The 18119-nt window shown below is 35.1% G+C and overlaps 1 protein-coding gene across 2 annotated transcripts in view; it reads left to right on the forward strand.

Moving 5' to 3' along the window:
• Positions 1-17862, forward strand: part of PDHX (pyruvate dehydrogenase complex component X) — a 68961-nt gene extending 51099 nt beyond the window's left edge. Inside the window, exons 6-11 of one of the 2 annotated variants that reach the window (XM_004369788.1) lie at positions 1184-1367; positions 3529-3676; positions 7224-7282; positions 12861-13019; positions 16158-16222; positions 16823-17862. In XM_004369788.1, coding sequence (XP_004369845.1) covers positions 1184-1367; positions 3529-3676; positions 7224-7282; positions 12861-13019; positions 16158-16222; positions 16823-17081 — 874 coding nt within the window. In that variant the 3' untranslated portion in view covers positions 17082-17862. The remainder of the gene's footprint in view (positions 1-1183; positions 1368-3528; positions 3677-7223; positions 7283-12860; positions 13020-16157; positions 16223-16822) is intronic. The other variant, XM_023738291.1, reaches the window with a different exon arrangement.
• The last annotated feature ends 257 nt before the right edge of the window (positions 17863-18119 follow it).

The following is an 18119-nucleotide window of genomic DNA, read 5'->3' on the forward strand; positions in this document are numbered from 1 at the left end:
ACTAGTTATTTTCTAATCTACATGAAGTTGTAGGTTAGGTTTATGACATTAGGTTCTGCTAATAGCATATTGAACAAAATAAAAAATGGTGTGCTGATTTTTTAGCCATAAACAAGCTGATTTATACTAAAATAAACAATGGTTTAGTAACAATTCTAATCAAAGTGATAGTACGAATTTGACACTTTCTGAATGACATGAAAATTATTTCACAGGTATAAAGAATGAGGATATGGTTTAGTTAATGAATTATTCATCTACCAAATGACACCCCTCCCCCCGAAAAAGACTAATTTCCTTTAAAAAAGGAATATCTACACCCAGTACTTTGATAAAATTCCAGTTGTTGTTTGAGTTTTCCAAATGTATAAATATTGTAGCCAGTGAATAAATAATATGAATCAGCAGACTAAGTGTCTTAGTTTCTTAGAGCTGCTGTAACAGAAGTACCACAGATGGGTGGCTTTACCAAACAAATTTATTTTCTCACAGTTAGGAGTCTAGAAGTCCAAATTCAGGGCGCTGGCTCTACAGGAAGACTTTCTCTCTCTGTTGGCTCTGGGAGAATGTCCTTGCCTCTTCAGCTTCTGTTCCTTGATTCCTTGGTGATCTCCAAATATTCCCCAATTTGTCCTTGCTTAACACAATGGTTAAGTGCTAACTGAAAGGTCGGTGGTTCGAACCTACCAGCTGCTCCTTTGGAGAAAGATGTGTCAGTCTGCTTCCATAAAGATTTACAGCCTTGGAAACCCAATAGGGGCAGTTCTGCTCTGTCCTTTAGGGTCGCTGTGAGTCAGAATTGACTAGACACCAACAGGTTTCTTTTTTTTTTTTTGTCTCAGTGCCTAAGCTGCTCCTGTGATATCTCAAAAGTGATTGGCTTAAGACACACCCTACACTGATATTAACATAAGGAAGAAAACCCTATCCCAGATGGGATTGTATCCACATATATAGGGGTTAGGATTTGTAACACATGTTTTTGGGGGACACAATTTAATCTGTAACACCAGGTAAGAGACCAGATGTACTTTTCCAGCTGAAATAAGTGGTTTTGCATTATAGCCTTCACATCTGTATATTTCTGCATCTTCCTCCACATCTCATCTCATCTCTGTTTTCTAAAAGCTCTCCGCTATTTTTTGTTGCTAACCAGAGTTATCTAATTCTATTTTATCTCCAGGGATGCTCTGAAACTGGTAGAGTTGAAACAGATGGACAAGATCACTGAATCGAAACCGACGCCAGTGCCTCTAGCCCCTCCAACCACTCCCACAGCACCTTTGCCCACACCGGCCTCAGGAGGGCCATCCTATCCCCGGCCAATGATCCCACCAGTATCAACTCCTGGACAACCTAATGCAGTGGTAACATCGTTCAAATAGATTTTTAATTTTCAGATTTATGTGAGAGAGAGAGAGAGAGGGAAAATTAGGACAATGAATGTATGTTTTATGAGTAATTTTACCAGTCCACTTCGGTAGTAGTTAAAAGTAATAAAGAAAAAACCACTCTGAGTGCTTTATTTGCAGATTTCTTAGCACAAACCAAATTTGTTTGTACAGTGCTAACTTCCAAATAGAAAAATTAGACTATAACTCAGTTTATCACAAATTCTACAACTACAGTACCATGTGTATGCCCTATAATCATGCTATTTTCATGTCTCTTTTTCCTCAGATATCATATTAATAATTGGTAGCTGATAGGAACTCCCTTTTGTGGATATGTTTTATTTTTTAAATAGGAAGTGAAGTGGTTAAGAGCTAAGACTGCTAACCAAAAAGGATGGCAGTTCTAGTCCACCAGCTGCTCCTTGGAAACCCTATGGGGCAGTTCTCCTCTGTTCTATAGGGTCGCTGTGAGTTGGAATTGACTCAGCCGCACACAACAGCAGTCACACCGTGAGGAACTATATGGACTGTATAGCTAATTGTTCTTTCCTTCTCAGATGCTTGCAGTGTAACAGCCCTTTTTTGTTTTCAAATTACTCCACTTTGTCACTTCTGTATCCCTTTTCTAGTATCTTTCTGTATCCCGTTCCTGGTACGTCATTTGCTTCTCATCAGAAAAAATATAGGAAAGTCAGTTCATTTGAAACTGAATGGGTGTTAAAAAAAAAAAACAGAAAGATGAAAAATAAATAAACTTACATTGCTGTTTCTAATGGAGAAATATATTCTGATACAATATTTTAGAAGAGTTAAAATCATTGTAAGTTTCATGGGAAAGATTTTTAGTGTGCGTTAATGATCCATGACTACATACATAAAAAGTTTATATGTAGTCAAATCTGAATTATTTTTCTAAAAAAGTCAAATTATGAAGGCAGACCTTATTTTCAGATTCTTATGGTATGCAGAGAGCGTTCATTCTATTTGATAAAGTACTTTGGTAACATAAATAAAAATATTTAATTCCCTGTCTAAAAGAACATTCTTAAAAAGGAAATCATCTGAACTTTCTGCTGCTTTGTATTTATCCTAATCTGATTATAATTCATTCCCAGAATGGAATGAAGGACAAGGAAGGAATTAGGTATAATTTGAGGTCCATTATGCTTCTGTGAGAGATTCAAGGAACGGAATGGAAAAAGCCATAGTAAACTTATAGTAAGATTTTATTATCTTATTCATACCTTATATTATGAATTCCTAGGAAATCACATACTCATATAATTTTTTTAAATTGCAAACCAAAAAAGAAATAACTTGGCAGATTATCTGGTATATTAATTATCTTTTCCTACCATATACCATTTTTATAAGTAAGGATTGCTTGTTGTAAATAAGGATTGCCTATACAGGTAGTCCTCAACTTAGGACACATTTGAATTTACAGTGAACCGCACTTAATGACCATCCGTTTTTTTGTTTTTGTTTTTTCATCTTATTGTTGGTAATATGTACTACATATAATGTTGCAGCGTGTAATTTGCTAATGTTATCATTCTCATGCCAACCCCCAAAGACAAATAAAGATCAGATTTATAAAGATACTGATAATAAAAGGCAATAATAATGAAAACTAAAAAAAAAAAAAAAAATTGTGGTATTCAACTTAATGTCAGAACTGACTTACAACAGAGTTGTCAGAACGGAACCCCCTCATAAGCTGGGGACTACCTATAGCTGGTTTGTTAATTTGTTTGGCTGCTTTCAGTTTTATTAAGTGATAGCTAAAGCTGCCTGTAGGTGGTGTCCCATCCATGGGACAATTATTCATGATTTGGTAGATTTTTAAATCATCTTAAACACAGTAACGTAAGATGCCCCATTCAAAATTGAAACATGAATTTTACTACTTTTATCTACAGTCATATACTGTAAAACCACAAGTCCTCAGATTTCCTTATTTTTAACCCTACTTATGCCCTCGTACTAAAAATTTTTAATAGTATTTTTTCTGTATTAGTCTTTAATTAATGTTGTAAGTTAGGTTACTGAGACTAAATTCCAGTTATGAAGTTTTGGGTTTTCTTTTCCATCCCAGCTAAGGTTTACTGGACAGATTGCTATTTCTTTGCAGGGCACATTTTCCGAAATCCCTGCTAGCAGTATTCGAAGAGTTATTGCCAAGAGGTTAACTGAATCTAAAAGTACTGTACCTCATGCATATGCTACTACTGACTGTGACGTTGGAGCTATTTTAAAAGTAAGACAAGATCTGGTCAAAGGTTAGTAAAATTGAATTTACTTAATACAGTACACATGCTAACTTAACTATCGTGAAATCCTTTATTTGTAAAACCCACATTGTGTAGCATTTTATTTCAATTTCAAAATCTAGTTGTACTCTACTCTGGGAGTATTTTAGTGTTAGAGAAAGGAATTGGTTCTATTTTCCTGTAAGAAATAAATTGATTCCATAGTATTGAATAAATCATGAATGTATTACTTTTATGCAGAATAAAGGTTTCTGCTCTGGCCTGCTTTTATTCACTCTTTTGTCATATTTGAATAATGTACATTTGCTTAACATTCATTCAGCAGGCAGTTATTCAGTGCCAACTTTTCTACCACACATTGAGCTGTACAAATAGTATTATGGATTTTTGTTGTTTGTTCTTTCTTTCTTAAATCAAAAATAGTCTTAATTTTTTATTTGCTTTTATTTTCACATATGTGAATTATTTTGTAAGGAAACATGAATGACTTGCTCAGGCTAAACAATTGTTGTTTTGAATGACTTCCCAAATACTTTTTGTTACAATATCTGAACAAAGCAGTCCTTAATATTTTAGCACCTACAAACAAGTATGAAATCCAAAACTGATTTAAGAATGTGTTACATTGTAAGTAGAGCTTAGATATCACTCTTCTTTATACAAGTTTTCATTTTATGTTTCTTCAAAATGCCTTCAGGTTATTTGTAATTTGTACTACAAAATAAATGTGTAATATCCTTCCCAAAAATCAATTAAAAGTATCAGGTTGCTGGGAGATTTATGAATTTTTAGCATGAACTGATGATTTTCTTTCTTTCTCTCCAATTTATATGCCTTTAATCTTGCCTTAATATTCTGGCTAGAACCTCCAGTAGAATGATGAATATAAGTGGTATCCTTGCCTTGTTGTTGATCCTGGGGAAAACACTCAGTCTTTAATGTTAGCCTATAGGTGTTTTGTAGATGCCATTTATAAGGTAGAGAAAATTCCTGTTCCTAATTTACTGAGAGCTTTAAGCATGAGTGGATGTCCTGTACACTCCCATACTCCGATAATGGTTAATCAGCCAATTCCTGTGTTTGTCTCTCCTCAGAGAGGGATTGTCTCCCTTTGGAATTCAGTTCACCTGTTTGCTTTGTGACCTCAGCTCCCTGCTAGTCAAGAAAAATTATGATTTTTATAGTTTCTCCTGTTTTTTCTCATTGTTAGGATGTGACCAATTTTCTCTTGTGGCTCTTTGACATTCAGTTTAGATACAGACTTTAAAGATTTCATATTAAAACAACCTGAAAGCTTTCAAAGTTCAAGAAACCAAATGGAAAGCTACTTCAGAGAAAGTGGTCAGTTTTCAAAAAGCTAACCCCTGGGAGCTCCCTTCATAGGTCTCAAATCGTACTTGCTTAGTCATAACATACAGATACTTGGAATAATTTTTCTGGTTCCTTCACCAAAGGTGTTTTCTCATGAGGCAGGAGACAGTAATGTTTCAGTAGAGATTTAGATTTAGTATCTTTGCATGGTCCAAGTTTGGTATGTCCTTGCAATTAGAAGTTTTCTGGTGAGTCTTCAAAGAGTACAAATTATCTGTCTACCTACCTTCCTACCAACCAATTTATCTATCTGTCTCTCTCTTCCTTTCTTATATATAACATAACATTCTATAGGCATGTTCCATAGTTTGCTTTTGTAACTTAACACTGTGCAAAGAAGAACATTTGATATTCCCTCACAAATTATTTCCTACTCTGTTCTTCTCAATAATGTCACCAATGATCTCTTTTGTGTATGTTTGAAAATTCCCATAGTAAAGAGTTAATAATAAAGGAACTTGAAGAAATCTCCTTTCGACATACTAGATTTGAGATGCCTATTAGACACGTAAGTGGAAATGTCATGTGAGAAATTGGATATATAAGTCTGAAGTTCCCCATAGGTGAGGATCAGAGGTAGAATTTAGAGGCATCAACAGCATGTAAATGGTATCAAAACGATGGAACTGAAAGTCCTCACCTGGAGAGATGCAAGCGTTGAGAGGAAGGGGCTGAGAATGAGTGTGTAGGCAGATGGTGTGAGAAAATCAGGAGAGTATAGTGACATGGGAGCTAGTAAGAGAAAGTGTTTCAAGATGAAAAACGTGATCAACTCAAAAATGCCTCTAAATGTTGGAGTATGATGAGGACAGAAAATTTTAGGTGAGGATTCTGGATGTAGAAGGTCAATTTAGGAGTCATTCGTTTGGTAGGTGGTTTTGGAAGTCTTTTCTATGAATACTGTGGGTGGTAAATAAAGCAAGAAGGAAGCTGAAGGAGCCATGAGAGGTTAGCATAATGAGTTCATAAATAATATGTTGGAATTTATTTGAATTTGTGCAGCCCAAATCTTTTGTATGTGATTATCAATAAAACTCTCAAGCATTGAAATCTGTTTATATTCTACTTCGAAAGGGATTTTAAACAAATGAACAAAAATCTTTATATATCTCTGGAAAACTGAATTAGAAGAGTTAGGATATCATGCAGCCGGCAGTTACTGTTACAGCTTGACAGTGTTTAGTAATACATCTAATCTCTTTCTGAAATCTCCAGCATGCTTTTGGAATGAGCTGTTGTTCATGTAAAATTCCATAATATTGTAGTAACCAGGTTTGTGTATCCTGCCACATACCATTGACTATATCTTGATCTTAAAAGTCTTTTTCTGGAAACTCTTACAAGAAGGAATCAAGTGTAGTTTGGTTTTTCCAACACTTCCATACGCACTGAGAAGAGCAAAAGTATAAGTCAGATGCTTTAGTTATGGTCAGTTGTGTGTGAAGGGAAGTGATACCAGTTTTATCTTAAAATCAGTGTGTATGCTTGCGAGAAATTGATTCAAATGGATTCGCCATAAAATTAGACAGAGAACCTCATCTTATTCTTTGAACTAGGACCTATGCCAGCATTGCTTCATCTTTGGCATTTGCTATATCCTGTTTTGTAAGTTAAAAAGCAATTTTTATTAGATGCAGTGGTCTAAAGTTTTTTGGTTGTACCCCCCCGTAAGTAAAAAGAAATATATATAATTGTTTATTTAGTGTCAACGTGTACCACTGTTCTAATATAATCAATATATTATAAAGCATACACAAAATAAGGACATTTTAAAAGGATGAGGGAAATAAATGAATCATCTTGTAAACTTCCTGGCTACACACCCCACAGAGAGAAAGACCATTAGTCTTCGTAGAGACATAGAAGTTGGTTATTTTCTTTCTGATTATAGTTGTAATACATCAGTCAAGTTCTTGTGCATGATATCTGAGCAGTTTTAAAAAATTATAATAAAAGTCCAGAGTAAAATTTTACATTCATGGTTAATATTATTTATTCAGGACCTCATATAATGAAAGTTTTTCCAGTCAGGGGAACATTACTGGCTAAGCAAACAAGCAAAAAACCTGTAATATATTTTATCATCATTAATGTAATCTGTAAGTTGCAAGTTTGAAATCGTAATGATTCTTGTTAAAGTTCTATTATTAATACTAATTTTAATGTGCTTGTTTTTTCTTTTCAGATGACATTAAAGTATCAGTAAATGATTTTATCATCAAGGCAGCAGCTGTTACCCTTAAAGTAAGCAATCCCCAAATAATTTTGGCTTTTAAAGTAATCTCACATCTTGAGATTTCTATAACAATAAATAGTACTCTATTTTTAAGTCAAAAATTTTATAATTTTATTGCTAAAAATATTCTATTTTTTAATCTCCCTCGTTTTACAGATGAAGAAACGGAACCATAAGGACTCACAACTAATTATAGCAGAGTAAACACCAGTCACTCAATGAATAGTAATTGAACCCATCTTGTGCTAAGATGAATATGTTCTAGACATTAGAGATATAGCGGTGAACAAAAACCAGCATAGTCTCTGCTCTCACAGGGCTTATATTCTAGTAGGAAGAGACAAATAAATATATGTCAGATGGTGAGAAGTGCTGAGAAGAAAAATAAAACAGGTTAAGAGCACAAAGAACTAGGGGTGCTGTTGTCAAAAGTTACACAGGGAAGGTCTCTCTTGCACAGTGATATTTGAAAGAAGAGGGTGAGCCAAGTAGATATCTGAGAGAAGAGTGTTCCAGATAGTTATTGTCGTTTGGTGCCGTCAAGTCATTTTCAACTCATAGTGACCTCATGTAACAGAGTAGAACTGCCCCATAGGGTTTTCTAAACTGTAATCTGTATGGGAGCACATCACCAGGTCTTTTCTTCTACAGAGCCACTAGGTGGGTTTGAACCACCAATCTTTTTTTTAGCAGCCGAGCTCTTAACCATTGCTCCACCAGGGCTCCTTTATTCTAGACAGAGGGAATAGCAGATCAAAGGCTGTGACTCTGGATCAGGCCATTCAGGATACAGCAGCACTGGGTAGATAGACGCCTAGAGTGGAGTTAGCAAGGGTGGAAAGGGATAGATGAGACTGAAAAAAGAGAGGGAGAGGTTGAAGGGGGCCAAAGCATGTAAGGCTTTCTTGGCCACGGTAAGTAAGGAATTGAGATTTTTATGATGAATAAGAAGGAAGCCTCTGAAGGATTTTGAGCAAAGGACTAACATGATGTGATTTACACTTAAAAAAAAAAACAAAACAAGAAGAGACTACTTTGGTTGCAATTTGAGTGCAGACTGTGGAGAGGCAAGAGTGAAAGTAGCCAGCTCCCCTAGGAGGCTGTGTAGTCGTCTAAGTACAAGGTGACATACTTGATTGGAGCAAGGGGTAGCAAGGAGCCGGGATGAAGTGGAGACTTTGGTTATGTTTTAAACGTAGAGCCAACAGGATTTGCTGATAGATTGAATGTCAGGTGTATGAGATGAGAAAGAAGGTCGGGGATGATGCCAAGAATTTTGGCCCAAGCAATGGAAAGAATAGACTTTTTTATTTACCTAGCATACACAAAACACAAGGAAATTTTAAAAAGGGAAAACTAAGAGAGAAAGAGGTTTGAGGCAGGGAATTAGAATTTGGCTTTGGACACAATAAGTTTGAGGAGCCTACAGATGTCCAAGTGAGGGTGGCAGGAAGACAGCTGAACATATGAGCCTGGAGATGTAAATCTAGAACTTACTGCTCGGCAGCATTTCCATGATGGTTTTTATTTTTGTTGTTTTTGTTTTGTAACTAGGCTATTTTCTGAGATCACTTCTTTTTAGGTACTGTATTTACAGTATATAATGAATTTATTTTTTATTAAAAAAGAAATACAGTGATAGATTTCATAGACACTTGTGTGATCTTCTAAAAAAATATTCTTTAAAATATTTCAAAGATATATCGGTATTTGTTGGCATTTTCATGCTAGCACACAGAAAGGCTTTGAACTTTATTATTCCAGATGATGATAAATACTTATGTGTCAAAATACCATTTTAGAAAGCAGTGAAATGACTACTTCACATAGTAGTGTTACGAAAAGTGAAAACTTATTTGTTAAAAGTAAGTTACTATGTGCAGCCCTTATCCAAGGGGAGAGGATTACAGAAGGGCATGAATACCAGGAGGTGTGGGGATCATTTGGAGGTATCTTAGAGGCTGCCTACCACCATTACCATGTAGTGACTCTCTACATCAAATGTTTAATGCTAATATCCTTTCATTCAACTTGTGATATTCATTTTGTAACCCCTGGTATCTCTTTGTCTATTCTTTAAATTTCCTGAGTCATTTTGTTTTAGTATGTAATGAACATTTTTAATGCACTCTTGTCTTTAGGCAAGCTTATTGAAATTAGATTTATTGTTACTACAAATAAGTTTGGGTTTTATCATTACTGTTTTGTGTATGGTGTTATATAGAATTTCTAAAGTTATTCTAGCAAATTAACATTGAACTTCTGTGATAAATGTTCTGTGGGAACTATAAAAATAGAAAACATGAATTATGTCCTAGAGGCATTCATTGTATGGTATGCTGGATGATGATGTTCTTGTTGTTAGGTGCCGTCAGGTTGGTTCCAACTCACAGTGACCCTGTGTACCACAGAACAAAACACTGCCCAGTCCTGTGCCATGCTCACAATTGTTGTTATGCTTGAGTCCATTGTTGCAGACCCTGTGTCAATCCATCTTGTTGAGTGTCTTCCTCTTTTTCGCTGACCCTGTACTTTACCAAGAATGATGTCCTCCAGGGACTGATCCCTCCTGATAACATGTCCCAAGTATGTGAGAACTAGTCTCTCCATCTTTGCTTCTAAGGAGCATTCTGGCTGTACTTCTTCCAAGACAGATTTGTTCCTTCTTTTGGCAGTCCATGGTATATTCAATATTCTCCAACACTATAATTCAAAGGCATCAGTTCTTCAGTCTTCCTTATTCATTGTCCAGCTTTCACATGCATATGAGGCAATTGAAAACATCATGGCTTGGGTCCGTGCACCTTAGTCTTCAAGGTGACATCTTTGCTTTTTAGCACTGTAAAGAGGTCTTTTGCAGCAGATTTGCCCAATGCAATGCGTCTTTTGATTTCTTGACTGCTGCTTCCACGGGTGTTGATTGTGGATCTAAGTAAAATGAAATCCTTGACAAGTTCAATCTTTTCTCCATTTATCATGATGTTGCTTATTGGTCCAGTTGTGAGGATTTTTGTTTTCTTTATGTTGAGGTGTAATGCATACTAAAGGCTGTGATCTTTGATCTTCATATGCTGGGTAGACCAGATATAAACAAATAAAAATTACCTTGTCATAAACCCCAAAATCTGACACATGCTAGAGTGGAGTAGTTAGCTCTAACCTAAAATATAAGCTGTAAGAGAGCAGGGGTTTCTTGCCTTTTTTGTTCATTGGTGTGTCCCCAGTGCTTACATATTTATTGAATGAATGAATGAGTATTCTGGCACATAAAAAGCATTGGATTATGGCATTATTGAATGAATCAAGGATCTGAACCTTGAAAGATGAAGAAGTAGAAAGAGCAGTTGAAGAGTGATGTGAAGATAGTACTGAGATGGAAATGAGCATAGCGTGACAGTGGGAAGCCCCGGTAGAGTGGAAAATTCATCTTAGAAGAGTGATCAGAAATAAAATTAGATAGATAGAGTAGAATCAAATCGTGAATTGCCATGCTTAAATGACATGCTGGAAGACTAAATCTTATTTGAGGGAGGAGGGAGAGGCAAAGAATTTTTTTTTTTCCCTCTCCTTTTCTTTATTTCTTATTGTTAAAACAGATTTATTTGGCTTAAAAAAAAAAGAACTGCGTGCATTTCAAGTGTACGATTTGGTAAGTACTGACATATATATAAATCCAGGAAAGCATCACCGAAATTAATATAGTAAATTTATCGTCATGCCCCTTGGTAATCCCTTCCTCCCACTCTTCCATGCTCTCCACCTTCCAGGCAAACAGTGATCTGGTTTTTTTTTTTTTTGGCCTTTTATTATTATTATTTTTTTATTGTACTTCCGGTGAAGGCTTACAGAATAGTTTCTCATGAAACAGTAGTACACATATTGTTTTATGACATTGGTTAACAACCCCACAACATGTCAGCCCTCTCCCTTCTCGACCTTTTTTTTTTTGGTGAAAATATACATATCCAAAGATTACACCATTCAAAAAATTTCCACATGCCCTGTTCAGTGACATCGACTACGCTCTTCCAATTGTGCTGCTATTCTGACTTTAGATGAAGGCTTACAGAACAAAATAGTTTCTCATTTAACAGTACACATGTTGCCCTATGACAATGGTTAACAACCTCACAACATATCAGCAATATCCTTACTCAACCTTGGGTTCCTTATCACCAGCTTTCCTGTCCCCTTCTGCCTTCTGGACCTTGTCCCTGGACTGCTGTGCCTCATTAGTCCCATTTGGTTTTATGGGGCTGTCCACTCCCCGGCTGAACGGTGAACCTCGGAGGTAACTTCACCACTGAGCTAAAAGGGTGTCTGGGGGCCGTACTCTCGGGGTTTCTCCAGTCTCTGTCAGGCCAGTAAATCTGGTCTTTTTTCTTTTTGGTGAGTTAGAATTTTGTTCTACTTCCTTCTCCAGCTCTGTCCAGAACCCTCTGTTGTGATCCTGGTCAGAGCAGTCAGTGGTGGTAGCCAGGCACCATCTAGCTGTACTGGACTCAGTCTGGTGGAGGCCTTGGTAGCTGTGGTCCCTTAGTCCTTCGGACTAATCTTTTCCTTGTATCCTGTTCTCTTCATTCTCCCTTGCTCCCGAAGGGATGAGACCAGTGGAGTATCTTAGATGGCTGCTCACAGACTTTTAAGACCCCAGATGCTACTCACCAAGGTAGAATGTAGAACATTGTCTTTATAAACTGTGTTACGCCAGTTGAGCTAGATGTTCCCCGAGACGATGGTCCCTACAGTCCTCCACCCAGCAATTCAGTCCCTCAGGAAGTTTGGATGTGTCTTTGGAGCTTACATGACCTTTCCTTTTACAAACTGTGCTGGTTTCCCCTGTGTTGTGTACTGTCTCACCCTTCACCCAAGATACCACTTATCTATTGAGGCAAAGAATTTTTGAGAAAACAAATCAATTTTTAGATTTCTATTTTTCAGCATCATTTTCTGCTATGATATTTGGCAACATTATCAATACACACTGTATTATTTAGTCATTTCATCTAACTTTTTTTATCCTGAGTATAGTTGTATATATGTTAAGTATACATGCTTATATATAGTATATATCATGTTTATGAAGCTTAGGAAATCTCTCTTAGATAGGGAAATCATTTATTGAGGGTCTCCTAATATATTTCAGGGCTATGTTAGAAAATTAAGTGTCCTTCATACCAAAGAAATAATGTAGATGAATATCGCCAACCTTTTTTCTCTCCCCTTTCCCCATCAAGGTTATCATGTGAGGCAGGAAGTATAGCAAACATCATTTAGCTTCTAGCATTCCGATTTAACAAAGGAAGCTCCTTTTTTAACCATGATACAAAAAAAGATCAAAACATGTAGATCATCAGAATTTTCTCCAGCTTGCTTCAAAAAGATGTTTAATTATTCTTCCAGAACCTAAAAAAGATATTTAATACAGAAATCCAAACTGTATTTTTCGAACTGAATTTTTATGTATTTCCTGTCTTGCTATGTTCACTTTAGAAAATGCATAATAATATGTAAATTATTTTCCTGTAACCACCTCGGTCTAAAGCTGCTTCTTTAGTGGGATGTTTTTCTATTTCTGTCTTCTAGCAAATGCCAGATGTCAATGTAAGCTGGGATGGAGAGGGCCCAAAGCAACTGCCCTTTATTGACATTTCAGTGGCTGTGGCAACAGATAAAGGCTTAATTACACCAATCATAAAAAATGCTGCTGCTAAGGGTATACAGGAAATTGCTGACTCTGTAAAAGTAAGTCTTAAGAAATAAATAGTATGCTTTCAAAATCTTAGAATTCACTTTCAGATAGTTAAAGTGTTATATGATCTGGTCACTGTCGTTTTGTGTGTGTTTGGTGATTGTTGTTGTTTTGGTATTTCCAAGTGATTGTCATTAGTATATATAGCGTTTAAATTTTTAATCCAGATATGACTCATTTTAAGAAAATTTAATATTCAAAAATTCAGAAATAATATCCAGATAAATTAAGTGCCACCTGCATGCAAATTATAGAAGAACACTTTCTTTCACGAAATCTAGAATTCAACTCTCAATATGCTGTTTCACATACGATTTTAAAATTTAAATAAAACTGAAAGTATATTTCTGTGAACATGGTAATGGATAGACCTCAATGTTAACAGCATTTTATTTTTACAAGGAAGTTTCTCACTTAGTAATGGCCAGATTAATTATTCTTGTAGAACCATAACGTTTTCAAAATAATATTTGAAAAACTGCTCCTAAACTTCCAGAAATGATTGGGGTCATAGATCTGTTGAACTGTGGACTCTCCCTAACAAAGCGTACTATCTGCTACACACTTTTCCCTGATCTTCACTTGGCTGGCTCTTTTCATCATTCATTTAAAATATGACTTTCTTAGACTTTCTGTGGCTTCCATAGCTAAAGTACCTCCATAACGCTGTTTATCATATTACCGTCTTTCATTGTCTTCATGCGCTTTCTCAGCCTTTGAAACTACCTTGTTTATTTGTTGACTTGTCTGTGTTGCCTATTGCCTGCCACAATGTAGAATAAGAATAAGGGCGTTGACTCTCTTGTTTACTGCCGTATTTCCAATTCTAGAAATATACTTGGAATATAGTAGTTGCTCAATGAATGTTTATTAATTTTTCAAGTGGTTTGTGGGTCCTTGGACGCCTATCCATGGACCCCCGGTTAAGCACACCTGCACTGAGTATTCACTTCTTGATCCTCAGAAATCCCAAGGATATCCGTGTCTAGGGCTAAATGCATGCCCCAGCCAAGTTCAAGTTTGTATTCCTTGAATAAAGTAATATAGTAACAGCTGATTATTTAGCCTTAGATCCCATGCTATTCTTAATTCTTCATTAATTATAACATTTTTTCATTAAATTAATAAGGCACATAGTACATTCTTGAAATATTTGCTATTCAACTTTTATTATATCCTTTCAGCTGGGTGCTTCAGGTAGCATGTGCTTTGATTTTAAGTTCACATTGCCAGGAAATCCCGGTGAGAATTAGGAATTTTCAGAATGAACAGTCCTACTCAGAATCTATACTTATTCCAGACTCTTAGAATTCACATTTGAATTCATTGGCAGTAATATTCTGCTGACTTATTTAGGGGTCTAGAGGTAGTTTTTTGGTTTGTTTTTTATTTTTTTTACTGTAGTATGCATGCTTACAATCTAGTCTTTAAAATAAATTTTGTTTTTGATTATTCCAACCTGGTAACTCATCAGGGTATGTTGAGATCATCTGCCTTTAGAGAAATACTTTTTGAAATTCATATGATATGTGCCTCTTCAGATCATGAATCGTGAACAATTCTTTTGCGTAAGGCAGGAAAAAATACATTCGTAGATTGTTCTCTCTATTTCTGATATTCCGAGGACAAGTCAAAGCTCATCTCTTCATTTTTGGTTTTGGATTCAAAAAATTTTTATAACTTTATATATATAGTTAATTATATATCTGTAATTCTCTCATTTTTCAGTAAGTCACATTGGTATATAGAGATCATTTTTGTATTTTTGAGATTTTTAAAGAATGTTTTAGTTTTTAAAAATTTAATAATCTGGTTTAAAGTTAAGTACTTATCACCTGTGATTGTAATAGTACTTTTGTTGGCCACGTAATACAGAATATTAGGTACCAAAACCAAACCCATTGCATCGAGTCGATTCTGACTCATAGCGACCCTACAGGACAGAGCACAACTGTCCCATAGAGTTTCCAAGGAGCGGCTGGTAGATTCGAACTGCTGACCTTTTGGTTAGTAGCCAAGCTTATGTAAGCTCCAATTTATTTCATCTACCCAAATGATAATAACTTATAATTTTTCTCTACCTTTCCCCTCCCCTCATAAAATAATTCATTATTTTTCATGTATGATGACTTCAACCTCTTTTCCCTTGCTTTTGAGGCACTGAAAATTATAGAGTAACAGAGTAGAGCTAATTGCAAGTGCAAGTACAAGGGAAATTTAACTACTTTTCTTAATGTCACTCTCAGAGTGTCATCTGTCTTTTCCCTCTGCTTTGTCAGCTTTTAGAAATCAGTGTTGTCAAAAGTGATATGAAGCTAGTACATTTTTATATTCCTTGTGGCAATGTAAATTGGACTAGCTCATTCAGGAAATGCTTTAGCTATAGGATCAAGAATCCAAAACAAAAAAAAAGTCCATTCTTTAGAGCCCTGTAATTCCACTTCAAAATAATTCAGAAGAAACAAATGAACCAAAATAGATAGTAACACTGGGGAAATAAGTAAATTATGGCAGATACATTCTTTACGATGTTAAACAGACATTTAAAAAACATTCATAAAAACTGTAACAACACAGAAGTGAAATACAAAATTATCTTTCTCTTTACATCTGTCTGAAATTATATATATGTTGTTGATAAGGCTAGAAGCAAATACTGAAAGATGAAAACTATTATGTTGGTTGTGGGATGGTGGGTACACTGTTTTGGTTGCCATTGGATAATTTATTTAAAACCTGCTAAATGGTGTGAAATGTTCTAATATTTTACAAGAAAAATATTTATAAGCAAAACAGAAAATTGCTTTGTATATAGAGAAAACACTGAAACATTTCTGCATAGTAATGGTGCACCGGCTACTTCAATTCCAGTATTTGAAATTTTTTTAAGGGAAGTGATTTTTCCTGAGTTTTGATTCACATCTTTACATTCTTGGATTATCTCTACTCTAAATTATTATTTTAATTGCACTGAATAGAGAAAAATATTTATAGATAAAACAGAAGGTCAAACCAAGCATACCAGAGATGGGTATATACCCTGTGCAAATACCTCAGGTGTTCCATATAACTAGCAGGATTAGCTATATAAGATATTGTTGGTCATGATGCTCTGTTTGCATTTTTCTCAGGCTCTTTCAAAGAAAGCACGAGATGGAAAATTGTTACCAGAAGAATATCAAGGAGGATCTTTTAGGTAAAATTTAAACCCTTGATTATCAGTAATATCACACATATATAAGACTTATTAAGTCCATGTCAACCTGTTTCATTTGTCTGAAACGTTTTTTTTAATTTAAGCTAAATACTACATACTTTATTTAGACAACAGAATGTGAAAAATATATATATACACTATTATAAATGGTATTTTTTACATTTCATTTTCTAATTACTGCGTAATTCTCTTATATCTATACTTATATATAGATACCTGTTATCTATTGATCTAGCTAAATTCACTTATTAATTTTACAAGTTTGTGTAGTCTTGTGGGTTATCTATGTGTACAATCAGTTCATCTGTGAATAGTGAGTTTTTTTCTTTTTTCCGGTCCTTTTACCTTCTATTTCTTCTTGTCATATTCCACTGGCTAGGACTTACAGTTCAATGCTGAGTAAACGTTTGATGGTATATGTAATATTTGTATGTCCAGTGACATATGTTCTTTGGCATTTGAATAACTTGATATAAGGTTCAGTAACAGTTTTTTTGTAAAGTAAAAATATGCTTCAGGATAAGGATGCTTTGTTTAAGGACTTGCTACCTTCAGAGCTTTTTTTCTTTTTTTCCTTAGTATTTCCAACCTGGGGATGTTTGGCATTGATGAATTTATTGCAGTGATCAACCCACCTCAGGCCTGCATTTTGGCTGTTGGGAGATTCCGGCCTGTTCTGAAATTCACTCAGGATGAAGAAGGCAATGCCAAGCTGCAGCAGCACCAACTCATAACGGTCACAATGTCAAGTGACAGCCGAGTGGTAGACGATGAACTGGCCACCAGGTTTCTTAAAAATTTTAAAGCCAACCTAGAGAATCCTTTCCGGCTTGCCTAGTCCTCAAAGATAAGAAGATGGTCTTTGGCTCAGCTAATTGTAAAAGTGTTACCGATAGAAAACAGTTAGGATATTTAAGGGCAAAGTGGATGAAATGTTTATTTATTTAAGGTAAAAGAGTTTGACCCAAGTTGTCTTCATTATCAATTTGGGTTTAATGTTATAGAAATAAATGATAAACTGTAACTAATAAAGGAAAACGAACACTTGGCTAGATAAGTTCATTAAATTCTGGTGCTGTACAAAAGGGGTGTTTAGTAGATGTGAATCAAATTATACGTTTGTCTCATTTGAGAGTTTTAGAATATTTAAGATTTTATGCTAAATTGTGAAATAAAGAAATTGTTTGAAATCTAACTTAACTGTGTTGAAGTTAGAAGTGGTCTTCAAAGAGATGACTGTTAATCTAGCAGTCAGACCTCACTTTTATAACCACTACTCTAAATGTACTTGAACAATTTAATATGTACAGAAGTTTACTCTGGACAATAGTGAATAATAAGGATCACATCAAATTAGGGGTAGTGACAACATTATTGAATTTTTATGTATATAAAGCCATATATTTTAGAGTGGTTTCTTATCAGTCTTATTTTTCACTTCTATAACACTGTGAGCTTCTAAAGAGAAAGAACAAAGAAACAAAAAGAAGAGAAAGAGAGATCGAAAGAGTTATGTTTGCTTGAATGGAAAACTATAGCTGAAGTATCTAAACCTTCAAATATCAGCTGCTCACCTTCATGCTGAGTTGGAAATATGTTTAAATAAATTGTGTTATCTCCTAAAAAAAATTTTATGTTAATGTTGATTTAAATACAAATGTTTCTTAATGCATTTTAATCACGTTTGTATTGTACAGTAAAATATGAGAAAATAGAAAATATTTTATTGTCTCTTACGTGTTAAGACATAGAAGTTATTAAAAATTGAAGTGAACTAGTAATTGCCCTGGAACAGTCTAGAAGGGACTGCCTGTATAGGAGGAAAACAAACAAAAAACCAAACCCATTGCCATTGAGTCAATTCTGACTCATAGGA

Source organism: Trichechus manatus, unplaced genomic scaffold (genome assembly GCF_000243295.1).
Source record: "Trichechus manatus latirostris isolate Lorelei unplaced genomic scaffold, TriManLat1.0 scaffold00006, whole genome shotgun sequence".
In the NCBI taxonomy this organism is placed as follows: Eukaryota; Metazoa; Chordata; class Mammalia; order Sirenia; family Trichechidae; genus Trichechus; species Trichechus manatus.